The sequence below is a fragment of the Aulonocara stuartgranti genome, assembly GCF_965226115.1.
Source record: "Aulonocara stuartgranti genome assembly, chromosome: 7".
Classification (NCBI taxonomy): domain Eukaryota; kingdom Metazoa; phylum Chordata; class Actinopteri; order Cichliformes; family Cichlidae; genus Aulonocara; species Aulonocara stuartgranti.
In genome coordinates this window covers 59,073,700-59,089,139 of record NC_138945.1, presented here as the reverse complement: position 1 = coordinate 59,089,139, position 15,440 = coordinate 59,073,700, and the positions used below count along the sequence as shown (strand labels likewise).

General features: G+C 41.0%; 1 protein-coding gene across 6 annotated transcripts in view; it reads right to left on the bottom strand.

The window, feature by feature from the left end:
* ptprq (protein tyrosine phosphatase receptor type Q) overlaps nt 1-15,440 on the bottom strand; it is a 44,215-nt gene that overhangs the window by 9,737 nt on the left and 19,038 nt on the right. For 5 of the 6 annotated variants that reach the window (XM_082539850.1, XM_082539852.1, XM_082539851.1 and 2 more), the window contains 24 exons: nt 15,216-15,377; nt 14,923-15,102; nt 14,717-14,824; nt 13,705-13,986; nt 13,316-13,597; nt 12,752-12,872; nt 12,524-12,678; nt 12,249-12,394; nt 11,781-11,952; nt 10,191-10,511; nt 9,826-10,101; nt 9,586-9,737; nt 9,186-9,327; nt 7,314-7,589; nt 6,866-7,234; nt 5,913-6,022; nt 5,523-5,709; nt 5,195-5,433; nt 4,344-4,413; nt 3,852-4,010; nt 3,375-3,636; nt 3,194-3,264; nt 2,901-3,006; nt 2,622-2,750 (listed from right to left, as the gene is read on the bottom strand). In XM_082539850.1, coding sequence (XP_082395976.1) covers nt 2,622-2,750; nt 2,901-3,006; nt 3,194-3,264; nt 3,375-3,636; nt 3,852-4,010; nt 4,344-4,413; nt 5,195-5,433; nt 5,523-5,709; nt 5,913-6,022; nt 6,866-7,234; nt 7,314-7,589; nt 9,186-9,327; nt 9,586-9,737; nt 9,826-10,101; nt 10,191-10,511; nt 11,781-11,952; nt 12,249-12,394; nt 12,524-12,678; nt 12,752-12,872; nt 13,316-13,597; nt 13,705-13,986; nt 14,717-14,824; nt 14,923-15,102; nt 15,216-15,377 — 4,477 coding nt within the window. The remainder of the gene's footprint in view (nt 1-2,621; nt 2,751-2,900; nt 3,007-3,193; nt 3,265-3,374; nt 3,637-3,851; nt 4,011-4,343; nt 4,414-5,194; nt 5,434-5,522; nt 5,710-5,912; nt 6,023-6,865; nt 7,235-7,313; nt 7,590-9,185; nt 9,328-9,585; nt 9,738-9,825; nt 10,102-10,190; nt 10,512-11,780; nt 11,953-12,248; nt 12,395-12,523; nt 12,679-12,751; nt 12,873-13,315; nt 13,598-13,704; nt 13,987-14,716; nt 14,825-14,922; nt 15,103-15,215; nt 15,378-15,440) is intronic. The other variant, XM_082539854.1, reaches the window with a different exon arrangement.

Genomic DNA, 15,440 nt, shown 5'->3' with positions numbered 1-15,440 from the left:
AAGATGGATATTCTTGTGAGAGAGGTAGCGTGTATAGAGACCTCGTTTCATCACCTAACTTGGGAAGAGAGTCTGGTTACAACAAAGCATGGAAAAGAATCTGTCCTAATGACCGCAATGTGAACTGCGTATGGATATTTTGGTTCACATTTTTTTGCTTGTTTGAAACTTAAAAAGAGTGGTTGACAAACTGTCCTCAGGAACTGCATCCTTTATCAATTGCCTAATTAGAAGAGATAAGTAGCAATTATCCTCTGCAGGGAAGAACTTGTATTTATCTTCTTGTAATTAGGTTCTGTGTTTTAATACTCGTACACGGTCAACTTTTCCTGAAGACAGACACATTTACTCACCTACATGAACCTCTTTATTTTTGTTTTCTGTTGTGTTTTGTCAGTGTGTGGCTGACAGTATTCTTTAAATGTTGTGGAAGGAAGGGGTTCACTTAGAGGTTGTTTAAATGTTATTTTCAGTAATGAAAATAGAGTTTGTTGCGCTAATTTTACATGGGATTCTGCCTTTTCCAAGTGCTTTTAGACATTAAATTAGGAACATTTTAACGTGATGAAATAATGAAATTACCTATAAACAAGGTCACTGAATGAGGCAATATGAATCATAATACGTAAATGTACAGAAATATACGGTTAACAGTTGGTTTAAATAATAATGGATTGCATGCCCTGGGACAGACTGACAGAGGCGAGGCTGCCATATCGCACCATCGACCCCTCTGGCCATCACCAGTAGGCAAAGAGTCTTGACCACGGACACAATACCGAGAGTGTCCGAGCCGGGGCTCGAACTGGCAACCTTCTGATTACAAGGCGAACTGCCAACTCTTGAGCCACGATCGCCCTAAACAGCAATGATAATAATACTTGTGTGATGTAACACAAGCTTATAGGAATCATGTTATATACTTTTCCATAGCATTAAATTTGAATTCAACAGTTCAATCTTTCAAATAACAGACAGATATTTGTGAGATCATGATACATTTGTGAATGTATTTTAACAATCTAAATATGCATATGTACAAACAGATACATTTAATAATCATGAAAATTATGTTTTATTACATTACAGTGAAATGTGAAATTTAAAATGTGAAAGAACAAAACTGTAAAATGCACAGTAAAAAAATTTTATATTAGGATTTTTTCCTACAGTGCAGCCATACCCGCGACCTTGTGGTTGTTAGTTCACATTCATTGGCCGATGCGTCATGTTATTATGTGTCCCAACATCCAATGGCATGTCACATTGTTTTCATGGCCACACCCTCACCCCAGGTGCAGAGGCCTATTTCTGTTCAGGAATGTTGTGAATACTTTGAGATTCATATTAATTGCAATTCCTACCTCTACATTTATTTTTTAAAATATATAATTAGCACAGCGTGGCCGTGCAATGTTTTATATGTTTTTTTTTAGTTTTTATTCCTATTAATTATATTTTCACTTGTTACCTCTGAATTATTGAATCAGACCTAGATGACATGAAATTTTCAGCAACATTATAATTCAAATACTCCTTTAATTATTGATTATTCTCATTAATTTTCGATCATTTTATATATTTTCCCATAGTATTACATTTGAATTTAACAGATCATTCTCTCACGTGACAGACAAATATTTGTGAAATTATGATACATTTCTGAATGTATTTTTACAATCTAAATATGCATATGTACAAAAAAATATATTTAAAAAACAAGTAAAGTGTGTTTTTAGTATTTAATACTAAATACTAAATACTAAGTAAAGTGTGTTTTACTATGTTTACAGTGATGTTATGTTATTTTACCTTTGACATGTAAAATCACAGTCTACTTATGTAAATTTCATGATATTCTAGAAAGACAGTACAAAACTGTAAAATATACAGTAAGATACTTTGACATTACTATTTTTTGGAACAGTGTAGATATATATATAGAGGATCTACTATTACAAAGCATTTGGCAGTATAGTATATACAGTAACATTTCTGCTTAGTGGACAATCTGCTCTACCTATTAGCTGCTGATTAATGAATCAGATTATAAACCAGTGTTTATACTGACGTACATATTTTTTTTCCTCAAGTTTACTGCTATAGTCGAACCATCGGTGGCACTCATAAATCATAAACAACAACTAAACCTGAGTTTGATTCTCACCAGATTCAAAATTGCAGCTTGTAAAGGAAGAGCAGCTTGCACCACTTAGTGTCTGCACTCTTGTTTGTGCCAAAGACAAAAAAAAACCCAGTAAAGCTAGATGCTAAATTTGTCTGTGAGGATGGTGGGAGAAAGGAGACAGGAAGACTTGTCTGTTCTGCAGAGAACTGAAGATAAATTATAAAGCCACTTTAGTGCTGCATTGTGTCTCTGTGCTGCTGCTATTTTCTGCACAAACTCTACAACACTAGAAGATTTTGTGCTGACAGGAGCGCACATCAAGTTGGCTGCAGCAAAGGCATTTTTTGTCTTGTTGACTGAGATTTAAGATCGTGTTTGGAGAAGCTAAATTAAGCCTGAAGTCATGTAGTACGCACCCTAATTCAGTTGCCTGAAATGTGCATGTTATATTCGTCAAAGTGACGCTTTTAGATTAAAACTAGCACAAACTTACTGGTTGAGTTTTTCTTGTTTTAGCTCCATATCTGCTACGGCGATCAGCTGATCCAGCTTACACTTAGTCTCTATGATCTCTGCCTCTCTGGGCGAATACGTCCCACCTTCCTTTTTACGCTGGTGGATCCTGACATGTCAATAAATCAAACAGGTAAATAATGATACAAATACATGTGTAAAATGAGTGAAGTTTTGTTTTCAAATGATGTAATGCTCAACTAGCCACGATTAAGACTATTAATATATGCAAATGAGTGAGTGTCTATCGCCATTTTACTTGACTGAGCCACAGATGATGATGATGAGTAACACAGCCAAGAAGAAGGAGAGCAGAACGCCCAGAATTATCTGCTCTTCTCTGGTCAACAGCCCATCGCCTGGAGCTGGAGGGTCACAGAAATGGCAATAAAGCAACCCATGCATTGGTAATTAATTTGACAATAAAATGATGCATTAGTAAATTTCCCCATACTCCTTAACAGAGAAGAATTCACAGAATGATAAACATTAATTCAAAAAAAGAAGAGGGCTTTGCCACACAGGTTACCCCTTTCCTTAGTACAGCAGTACCTGTTTTGATATGCTCTGAGTATTCAGAGTCTGTGTATTCCCCATTGACGTTAGTGGCTCTGAACTTAAACCTGGTAAATATAAGACAACACACAAGACTTTGCATTAGCTTTTACCAAAAATAAACATAAAAAAAAGTTGTTTTGTTTTTTTTATTTGACTGTGTCTGTGGCGCACTCACACATAGACAGAGTTAGGCTTCAAAGGTCCATTGCAGAAATACTCAGTGTTGTTGCCCGTGCAGTCATTGCTCTTGCCGATCACATATTCTGCAGCAGTTTGGTTGTACCTCTGTGACCAACCATCTCTAAACACACCTCTGAGATGTGCATTCATCCTTGAGTCACTGCACGGGGGGTTGGGGAACCCTGAGTCAGTAAAGTAAGGGGCGGGATGATCATAGTACGCGCTCTTCCAGTTGGTCACGTTCTTGTTGTCCTTCACTGTGGCAAGATAAAAGTTAGAGAGGAGAAGAAGTGCAAAGAGGCCAAGTCAAATTTCAGCTGCTTAAGTTTTGACTTGTTTTTTTCTTTGAGGTAGGGACAAAGTAACATAGTGTAAACTCTGATTTAAAACACACACACATACAAAGACAGACACCCGAGTCGAGTGTATCCAACTAAAAGTGATGGCTGTCAATGTTTTTTAAGAGTCATACCCCCTGACTCGGCCACGATGACCTGAATTTTTGTGATTGGTCCATTGTCGTCACTATAGAAACATGCAGGCATGTGGATGGTGATACTCCTGTGGGTAACCATGGCAACCCCTCCATAGCTCAGCATTGCCTGAGGTTTTTGGGTTGGCTTGGATGGGGCTGAAACACACACACACACACAACCACACACATGAGCACACCCAGAAACACACGCACACGTGTGTGCGTAGAAGTTGCGTCTGTGTGAGAAGATGTACTTTTAATCTGCCACATTTACATATGTAACACGACAAACAGGCTGGAATAAATGCATAATTAGCACCCATCTAATAATACTACCAAGATACATTTACTGTATCAGAGCGGCCCTGAATGCCGAGCAATAATACTGTGCAGTGGTAGTTTTCTGTCTCACACTATGCTGCACTGCTGCATCAAGAAAGAAAGACTCTGGAGCATTGCAGAGCACAGACAAGACAGACAGGCTTGTACCTTTGATCCCTGTAGTAATCAGGACACGTGAGCTGAGTGGGCTCTTGCCAGCCCCGTTCTTTGCTGAAATCTGCAGTCAGACAAGCACAAGAGAGAAGGGAATACAAAAGTAAGAAAGACCAGCACAGAAAGGAACTAAAGCATTGAAAAGTTTAACAAGTCCAAGCTTTTGGTTGATGGTAGGCTTGGTTGTTTGGCTAGTATAGGTGCGCTGGTGTTGTGTAAAAGGAGATGAGATCATAAAGTTCTATAACTGAAGTTTCCCCTTCAGTTGTCTCCTTGTGCAGCTTTGAACTACTCTTAAAGCTTTAAGTTGCTCCATGGAAGCCTTGTTCTGGCCAATTGTGCTTTTACTTCACCTACAACCTCAAACTTACAGAGCAAGAACCAACTTCTATCTCAAGCTGATCCAAATTTCATTTCGAGAATTATCACCAGTGCTCAGAGTTCCAGCTACAATTTAGAGATGAAGCTGCAGTTATTTAGAGACAGAGCCCACAGTTTCATAGCCAGGGAGTACATTATCAGTGAGTTACGAGGCCTGTTACATTTTTCCACTGGGAATTTTCCAGGAATCGGAGGGAAAACTTTTAGAAGAACTGCGGTGTATGCCAACATGAGTCTGCACCTAAGGGAATGAAAAGACACTTTTGGTCGCAAGTATACTTACTTCACTACAACCATGATGTTGGATAATCTGAGCCATCTGATGAACCATTTGCACAATACTGTATATTTGTTTTATAATTTTTTGGGGACATTGTTTTTCTTACATGGAGAACTTACACACCGAATCTCAAGTTTGCAATGAAAAGAAAAGAATTCACTTCACACAGCGGTGTGTTTTTTACCTGTAAACTGTAGGTCCGTCCTCCCTTTAGCCCTTCTATTACAGCATCCATCGTGTTATTCTCTTTTTGGATGATGTTAAGGCTAATGTTTCTGACCAGCTGGTCCTTCTCATAGATGTATACAATGTATTCTGTGATGTTTCCATTGGGCTCCTCTGGAGGGTTAAAGGTCAACTTCACAGCACGCACTTCCTCTGGGATTACTGAAACTGTCACATTCTTTGGAGGGTCTTTAGGTTCTGGGGTCAGATACAAGACAACAGTATTAATTTGGTCAACTCTAAAGGTGGGCAGAAGGTGGTGCAGACACTACAATGTGAAGACGTACCCTCCTCCTTTGTTTGAAAGTAAATGGGTCCAATGGCTTTCCCATCACTGCTAGCATGCTCCAAGTCACCAGTGAAGGCAGTGATAGTCACAGAGTAACGACTGAAAGCCGTCAAGTTAGTAACAACAATGGTCATCAACTCCCCTGGAGCCCTGACTATTGAGATATTCACCCCGGGACCATCCACCTGGCATTACAGGACATTATGTAGAAAAGTTATTAAGTTATACTGGATTGCTTTTATAGCCTTGTACTTAAATTGCTACTGCTTTTTGAGAAAGCCTGAACAACATAATAGCCTGTTGAGCTGTTCTAAGAATAGCCAACTTTGTTCTACAGTTCATTGGTGACATGCTCATATTTGTGACAAACACAGTCTAACGAGATGACCTGCACAAGATAAGAAGTCAGTCCAGAGAGAACAGCTGGAGCGTCCCACGCAATGTGAAAGCTGTTGGAGGTGGAAGTCACTTTCAGGTCACGGGGAGGAGCATCGGGGTCTGAGGAAGGAAATGAGAGAAACACTGAAAACTGAGTGGCTCCGGTTATATGAATCAAACAAGACTAAACAAGATAAGGTAATTAATCTTTTCTTTGTTCTAAATACTGAATTAATGAGCTGAAGACTTTCCTGCATACATTAGTTGTACTTGGCAGGGGAGGTCGAGTATTTAATTTGGCCGGAACATATTAGATAATAAAATTACTGCAGCAATGCAGGACATGTCATTGCAAATGTATTAGGTATTATAGATTATTGGCATGACTAACAATTTTAATACTTTAATTGCTAAATCTTAACATGTTTACATGAATAAAAAGGTACTTTTGTTGCATTAGTGTTAACTGATCATTCTTTGGGATTAGCAGGGATCACTTGGTCCACCTCACTTTAAATGCCTTTCCTGTAGTTTTGCAGTTGTTAGATGTCATCATATGTTGTCTTTTAGATTGGCATATAGATTCATTACATGTGCAGTCCAATAAATATCAGTATAATTTCTTATTCAGCTTCTATTTCTTTTTTCACTTTCATTTGTCAAACACGTGTAATAATGATGTTACAACAGCCTTAGTATTTTGGTAATTACTACTTAATTACGCACTGCTAAACTATAATGATATAACATCTAAAGACATCTTTCAGAATAAAACAACTGACCATGCCTGTGTTTGCTCAAGTTGCTAATGAAACATCAGACAAGCTGTGTAATTTTGCTGGTATGTCTGAAAACAAATAAGTAATTATTTGTCAAATATTGGTCATGAAGGTCTGACTAAGCGGGAAATCTCTCTGGCTATCTGGCAACACAAAAAGGTCACGTCGTCAGTGTCATTCCTACTTCCTGCCATGGTGCGTTTATATTTCCACTGTGTATAGTCTCCGACTCCAGCGTTGGTCACAGCAGCAACTTTGAAGCGGTAGTGTCTGTATTTAGCCACGGGATGGATTGTGAAGCTTTGTTTCTGTTCTGCATCTGAAGCATTTATCGACACTGTCACATTATGTTCAATGCAATGCAGGGCCAGGTCGTCCTTCGGGGTTGACTGAGCTTTAACTGATATGCTTGGTTCACAGTTAGCTGAAATCAGCTGTGCAACGATGTGATACTCTTTAAGCAGGCCTGGAACAGAATGTGGTGGAGCCCACCGAAGTGTCACATTGTTAGGTGTGACCTGAGAGATGGTGAGGAATCGAGGGGCAGCAGGAACTGTCAGGAGACAACAAGGTTTAATCAATTATTCACTTGTGGTGGTTATGTAAAATGCAGTACAAGAAGATTTGACTACCTGATTCTGAAAGGGTGGAAGCTGTACAGTTTAATCTGTCTCCTGGTCCTGCAGAGTTTACAGCAGCTACAGAGAGAGCATATTCCTGGTCTGGCGACAGCCCAGTCACTGTGTGCTCTGGTGTATGGGCCTCATGTTTATAGGATTGCTGGTCTACCTCCAATTGAATCTCATAAAAAATGATCTGCCCATTAGGATTGGCAGGAATTTCCCAAGACAAAAGAATTGAATCCCAGCTCACTCCTGAGCAAGACAGATTCCCTACAGCGTCAGACACTGCAGACAGAGAAAGACACGAGACAGTGATGTTGTTAACCCAAATCTTAGCTTTCGGTTGATTTTCTTACTAAAGAACTCACAAAATTAACTGTTTATTATTTAATTGAACTTAAAAAGGTTGCAGGTTTTTGGACAGAACACTGAATTATTACTAACGTGCAAATATCTGTATTGACTAACTGCGTCTTTTTTCTTCACTATTAAAGATCTAGAAACATACTCGGTCCAAAAAAAGTGACACTACACGACACAACACAACAAATCAAACCTGTCTAATTATCACATTTCATTTATTATTTTAGTTTCTGTTTGGTAGAATAGCCAGAATTCTTGTTCCAGCTTAACCCATTAACTTCATTAGACGTAGGTTCTGGTCTAGAGACCCCAAAGATCCATAACCAGGGGTCTTGGAAATGTTTTCTTCCCCGTAAGTGGTCCTTGGCCCCAAAAAGTAAAGAAAATCCTACAGATTTAAAGCCCGAAAGCTGTTCTTAAGATGCCATCTGATGAATCCAGGGCTTTATTCTTTTGTTCACTACCCAGAGCTCATGACCATAAGTAATGGTAGGAATGTAGATCAACTATACACTCTCTCCTCACTTGTGAACAGGACCCTGAGATACTTAAACTCCGCCACTTGGGGTGGAGTCCCAGACTCGCTAGGCACTCCACCCTTTTCCAGCTAACTACCACGGTCTCAGACATAGAGTTGCTGATTCTCATTAGAGCTGCTTCACACTTGGCTTCAAACCATCTTACAGCATGCTGGAGGGGCCCACATGATGAGCCCCAAAGAACCACATCATCTGCAAAGAGCAGAGATGCAAGTCTGAGGCCAATAAAGTGGAAACCCTTTGCAATTTGGCCATTTCCAGAATTTCTATCCATCCCTTTCATGAAAGTTATAAACAGAATTGGTAAGAAAGAGGAGTCCTGGTTGTAAAGGCAATGAGCTACTGGACAGAGTCTCCTCTTCAGCTCTCTGACTTAGACCTTTGGTGAGAGACTGAGGAATGTATTCCTTTTGAAACTAAGGACCACCACCCTGATCTGCCAATCCAGAGGCACTGTGTCTAACATCCATGTGATGCTGCAGAGGCAATGTCAACCAAGACAGCCTTACAACATCCAGGACGAATTACATCCATCCAGGGGCTGAAGTAGTCAAAAACTGTCCAGTGGCCACACTGGACAGTTTTTGAATACTTCAGTGGCCTCAGCCACAGTGATGGGCAAGTCACTAGACTCTGCTTCCACTACAGTGTGTCACTGAGATTGAGAAGGTCCTTAAAGCATTCTTTCTACTTCCTGACTATCCGCAGGCAAGGTTAGCAGCACTCCATCACCACTGTATACAAGAAGCTGGGTCCCCTTCCTGAGTCGCCTAACGGGTTGCCAGAATTGCCCCAAGGCCTACTGAAAGCCTTGCTGTATGGCCTCATTTTCTTTTTGCTACTTCTACAGTCACACTCCACTTGGCATCCTGATACAAATCTTATCATCCCAAAAAAACATTCCAAAGTTTTAATTGAGAAAGGAAACCTATATCTGTGTTTACATGTGTCCCTTGTTTGTATACAGTGTATATTTTACCTGACTCATTGGTTGTGAAGGACACAGGGCTGCTGAACTGATTCCCATGGCCCACTCTGGTGAAACTGTTCACACTGATTTCATAGGAGCTGTGGGGCTTGAAGCCTGAGAGATACTCTGTGGTTGATGAACCAGAGGAATTCTGCATTTGTTCCCAGACAAACAAACAAACAAACAGGAAATACATACAATATTAAATCTGACTGCTGGAGTGGATAATATGTCTATATCAGCACATATGTGATGGTGAGTTTAAGTATCATGTTATTGCTCAGTAGCATCTGGAGTGTGAAATTAGCTCCCGCCCATGTGTACTCTTACTGAGTGGGTCCTTGGAGTATGTGTAGGTGTGTGTTATTGTTGTTGTGAGGCTGCTTTCAGTGTGTGAAATTAACAGTACCCGATGTGTGACGGTTTGTGTGATGAGGTCTTGGATCCGAAATCCGTACTTTATCACCACTCCGTTGGGCTCTAGAGGAGGCTCCCAGCTCAGCCACACAGAGACTGCCGTGTGGTTATATATAGTCAGGTTACGGGGAGGAGAGGTGGGACCTGGATCATAAAGTTGGGCAGATAGAAAAGAGAATATTAAGTTTCTGCCATCCCACTATAATCATTTAAACTCTTCTTTCAAACTAACCACTTTCATCGCTGTGCAGCTGCAGCAGCAGACTAGGCCCCGAGCCTTTACGAGTTGCGGCCGTAATCGTGAGATTGTAAGCTGTGTATGGAAGTAGGTTAGTGAGGACGAACGAGGTGTTGGGGGTATGTGTTGTGTTGGTGCCCTCCAGGCCAACAAGAATCAGGGTATACTCTGTTATCTCCCCATTGGCCTCCAGAGGGCGTTGCCAGACCACACCGATGGAAGACGAAGACAGGTTCTTGGTGGACACCAACAACGGAGCAGAACTAGGAACTAAGGGGAAACAAGCCCGCACATATGTCAGTGCCACAACAAATGCATAAAGACATATTGCATGGGTGAATATCTGTGAATAAACTCACTGTCATCATCCGTTCTCAGGTACATTGTGCTTGTATGGTTGTAGGCAGGGCCAGCAGTAGTTGCTGGGGTAACAGTCAGCACATAAGGGAAATATTTCCTGAGTTTGGTGAACAGGAAGATGTTGTCAGTTGTGGTGTGCTTTATGGTCTTGTTGACAGCTGGAGCCCTTTGGTTGGAGATGTTTGGAACGATGCCTGCCTCCTGTAAGGTGAGCAGGTAGTAGGGGCGTCCGTTTGGCTCCAGAGGAGGGTCCCAGCTCACTATGATTACCGTGGAGCTGAAGATCTGTGCCGTCAAGTTTTGGACCGAGTCACCTGGCACTAAAGAATGAGACAAGAAGAATAGTGTTACTATTATTAATCTCCACTGGCACGAGTGATTGAAACTCTATGCCCTTACTGTGAGTTTACGTTTGAGTGCGGAATCAAATTGGGCATCAATCAATGCCCTGAGACTTAAAAATGAAGTCATCACAATGATCATCATCATCATCAACTTTCAGGGTGATTGTAATTAGCAAAGAAATAGCACATCAAGAACAATACAGCATAACATTAATTTGGCAGCACAGGAAAACAGGAACAAAGCAAAATCAAACAGTAAACATACACAAAACAATGCACGATTAACAAGACTTCATTTTGAAATACAGAGGCTCTTAGAAAAGAAATTTACAAACTGAAAATTAAGGAATGAAAGGGAGAGAGATGAAGTGATACTCATCCTGCTTATGGTGTCAGGTCCTCTAGAAAGAGTAAAAAGAAAAAAGGGGTGGGGAGACAGAGGACAGAAAAAAAACAGAGAGATCTGCAAGATGAATGAGTGGATGTTAGGGGCCGGATGTGTGTGAGGGTCTGAGCCCAGGGGAGTAAACCCCTGCTGGGCTTAGCTGTGCGGGACAGACAAGGTGCCCTGGAGGTCCGGCGACTGGCTGAGAGTGGAGCAGCTAGAGCATAGGCAGAGATACAGAGTCAGTGTGAGCAGTGATTATTCAGAGGCACAGAATACACGACAAGCAAAATTGAACAAAACAAAAAGTGCCAAAATGCAGTCAGTTTGTGAATAAGTCTGTAGTTGCTGTCTGCACCGTTTTTTTTGAAAATCACATAAAAACAAAGAGCTTTAAAAGGCTAAAATGCTAAAATGCAACAAAATATTTGCATATGCATAAATGCAAATTCAAGGACTGTAGTGTGAATTAATATGAACTTCCTCAAAGCTCATCAAACTCAGTTGAATCTCTGTGCCAACAAATTTTAAGTGTTTCTGCGTTCCTCCCTTTTTATAATCCCTAACATTTTTCATCATGCTGTCATAACTGGCTGTCTTCAAAGCGCAGTGTCACAGGTGGTCATTTTTTTTTTATCTCCTTTCACGGATACTGAAAGCTATTTTCAATCACAGCGTTTTTATGTAATTTTTTTTCAAGTTGAAGAGCTCTGAAAAAAAGAGTGCAGACCTGCCCTCCGGTGAGACTCTTAATCATCGCATGCAATTATTATCCAGCTTCCCGAGTAGTATTTTATGTGTATGTGTATTTACTTTATCCTCGTTTGTACTGCGTTTGTGTGTGCGTGTGTCTGACTGACCGTCCTCTGGTAATAACAGGATTAAGGGCTCGGAATGGACCCCTCCATCACCCTGCACAGTGCTGGATGCCATCCAGAAGGTGTAGTTATTGCCCCCAATCAGCCCAGTCAGAGTGTAGGAGAGACGTGAGTCAGGAGAGGTGTGGGAATATAAGTCTGAAACAGGAACTGTCTGTGGAGAAAAAGATGTGTCAGGCTTAATTTCACAGCCTGAAAAATGCATTTCAGCGAGAGCAAAATATATACTGTTACAAATCAGGTGCAATACATTGCATCAGGAAGCAAGTTTCTCTTTCCTTATCATTCAATCTGTCCTTATCAGGGTCGTGCGGGGGGAGTGTGTGTGTGTGTGTGTGCTGGAGCTAAAATGCTATAAAGGAATCTGGGACTTTGCCGTGATTACTACATTCAGCACCTTTCATCCGACTTATTGACTCAATTAATCTGTCTTCAGTATTTTTGTCTCACCTTCGCAGTCACAGTGTTGTTAAATGAGTAGTAAATAGTGTAGTGTACAATGATCCCGTTGGGTTCAGTGGGTGGATACCACATCAAGGTAACAGAGGAGGCGTCTGTATTAACAACAGTCACATTCTGCGGGGGGTCAAATGGCTCTGAAAGGAGACAGTTTAAAAGGACAAAAACTCAAGTTGTGCGATAAAACATCACTTAAGAGGAAATGTTATTTTTTATGTGAGGATAACACGATAATGTTTAAAGATTGCATAACATGTATCCAGCACCTGCATCAGTTGTGGTAAAGCTGATGTAGATCAGCACTCCTCCATCCCCCAGTCTGGTCCAGCTGGAGACAGAGGCATTGTAGTGACTCTCTGAGTCCACGTTAATAACCACCGAAGTCTTTGTCACATTCTGCCGCAGGTCAGTCGTTTCATTCCTAACACATAGATGCTGAATTATTTGTGTTTTCTTTTAAGGTTATTACATGGAAGTAGAGTTCAAAACCTTACCAGACTCTGACAATGTAGTAGAGTATGTCTGAATTGGCCTCGAGTGGTGGCTGCCATGATAACTCTACCTCATAGTCTGACAACTTCCTGGCATGGAGAAACTGAGGAGGTGTGCCTGGAGCTGAGACGCACGAGAAAGACTTTCCAATAACGTAGCACAAACCTGCATTGGTGGTGAACTTACAAGTAAACGGAAATTAATTTCTAAAATATTTATCGTTGTGGAAATCAGGGACTCAAAAGGCACACAGGAAGACACTAGAAAAAATAGAACATTTCCCTGAAAAGAAAAAAACAGATTAGTTGTAATGAATCTGTTGTTTGTGCTTCCCAGTCGTGGTGGAAAACACGAGTGTCACGTGGCATCGGATATCTGTGATGTAACATCATTAGCATGAGCTGAAACAGAGACGTGAGGAGGAAAAGACTAGAGGAAAGTCAGATTTAATCAGATGCCCTTCGAACTTGTCAGCCTGTGATGATGTAATGGTGGAGTGTCCTGGAACTGAAAAGAACCCCCACACCACCCCCATTTTTTCCTCTTGTCACTCACGCCCCTCTCACCATCCTCAAGTGTTGTGATGTTGAGCGGCTCGCTGCTGTAGTTTCCCGCTCCGACTCTTGTGTGTGCTTGAACTACGATGCGGTAGTGTGCGTACTTCCTCAGATGCGTGATGTGGATGTAGTTGGTTCGCGAGGTCAGGTTCAGGTAGTGACTGGAGTTCCAAATCTCTAAGCTGTAGTGAATAATGACGCCGTTAGGCAGCAGAGGAGGCATCCACGTCACATTCACCTCACTGGGACTAACTGATTCATAGGAGAGCCCATATGGAGGACTGCCCGGGACTGGAGAAGGAATAAAACATCATAACGTGTTGGTTAAACAGTTGGTATTCACTCTAAAGCCTTTCATATGAATGTATCTGTGAAGGTGGGCACATCCTTCAACGCACCATCTTCTCCAGATAACAGGTATAAAGTGTCTGATGTCTGGTTGCCATTTCCGTAACGCGTGTACGCGCTCACAGACACATTGTAAAAGGAGAATGGTTTCAGACTGAACAGGGTGACTTTGTTAGAAGACGTGTTCACCAGCGCAGAGTAGGATTCATTCTCATACAGGACCTCATACTGCTGGATCGCCCCATTAGCTTTCTCTGGTGCAGACCAGGCTATTGTGGCAGTAGAGGGGGTGGTGTTTACCACAGTGAGGTTTACAGGAGGGGAGTCGGGCTCTAAGAGGGAGAAGAAAAAAAACAGAGAACTTGTCAGTATTTGCAGTAGGTAGTTAATAAAAAAGTTACATTTTCAAGCAATTTATAAAGAATACAGTAATAGTTATTATGCAAAGCTCATGATTAATTAATTTAAAAAACTTAACACTGGATATTCATTAATCATTGATAACATATAGTTGATCCAAGCATTATAAACAGAATTCAGACAAAGTTTAGATTTTTGCATTTGCACATACAGGCAGCACGATCCTAAAGTTTTGCAACCAGCAAAAATAATAAATTCTTGACTTAAATTTGGCCGACCCTCCATTCAAGCTCATTTCCTTGTGCACCTCCTGAATGCTTCCAGTTCGGCTGCATTCACACGTCTGCCTCAAACTTGCTGTGAGAGCAGGAATGAGCTTCTGCATCAAACTGAATGAGCAGTTAATGAGAGTTCAGAAGCACAAGCAAGAGAAATCTGTTGTTGTTTTTTTTATTCTACATTCATCGCACATTTTATTTTTTAAAATGCAGTTTTGTTTTGTTTTTTCAATTTATGCCAAGTGGTCAGGAACGGGCCCTCGAGGGACTGACTGAAAAGTAGCAGATCTACAGGAAGACCTTGAAGGAGATATCGGCCAAATTGTATTCAGGTAAGGATTTTTATTTTTATGGGAAAAGTTACAGAAATGTATGATGGCATCTTGTATTTGTGAATGTATAAATTCAAAAGTCCAACACGTACCATCCTCTAAAGTGAAAACAAAAATGTCATCTTCCTCAGAAAGTGAGCTCTCCCCCACAACTGTGGATGCAGCTACACGAAGCTTATAAGGAGTGTACTTGTCCAGATCTATACATAACAAGAGGGAAAAGTGATACTTTACATTGTAGTGGCAGTTATACTTAACGGCTTAAGAAAATGTCAGCTGAAGAGAATGAAGACGCTACCTGTTATCAATATGCTGGTAGTGTTAGTAACCCATTTCAGGCCTTGATTACTGGGCAGTTTGAGACCATAAACAGTGTAATGTGTGATCCGCCCATTGGGATTGATGGGTGGGGTCCAGCTCACTAGAATGGAGGTAGAGCTGATATTCTGATAGGATACCTCAAGCACGGAGCTAGGAACTAAAAGATACAGACGCACAAGATGTTAAAATTGGGCACCTTTAACAGCTCTATTAACATTTTTTCTTGTTAATATTTATTACAATTATTAAACGTGTACCATAAGCACCCACCCTGCTCCCTGGTCTTCTCTGTGATATTTGCAGCAGGGCCCTCTCCTACAGTGGTGGAAGCAGTGACCCTGAATGTATACTCAGTGAAGGGAACTAGATCTGACACCAAGTAGGACAACTCCTCAGACAGAACGTCCATTACCTCCTGTCTCACTGTTACCCCTGCAGATTCATGCAGACACATGCACAGAGGATTTATGAATAGTCAAGGGTTTTTTTTAATAA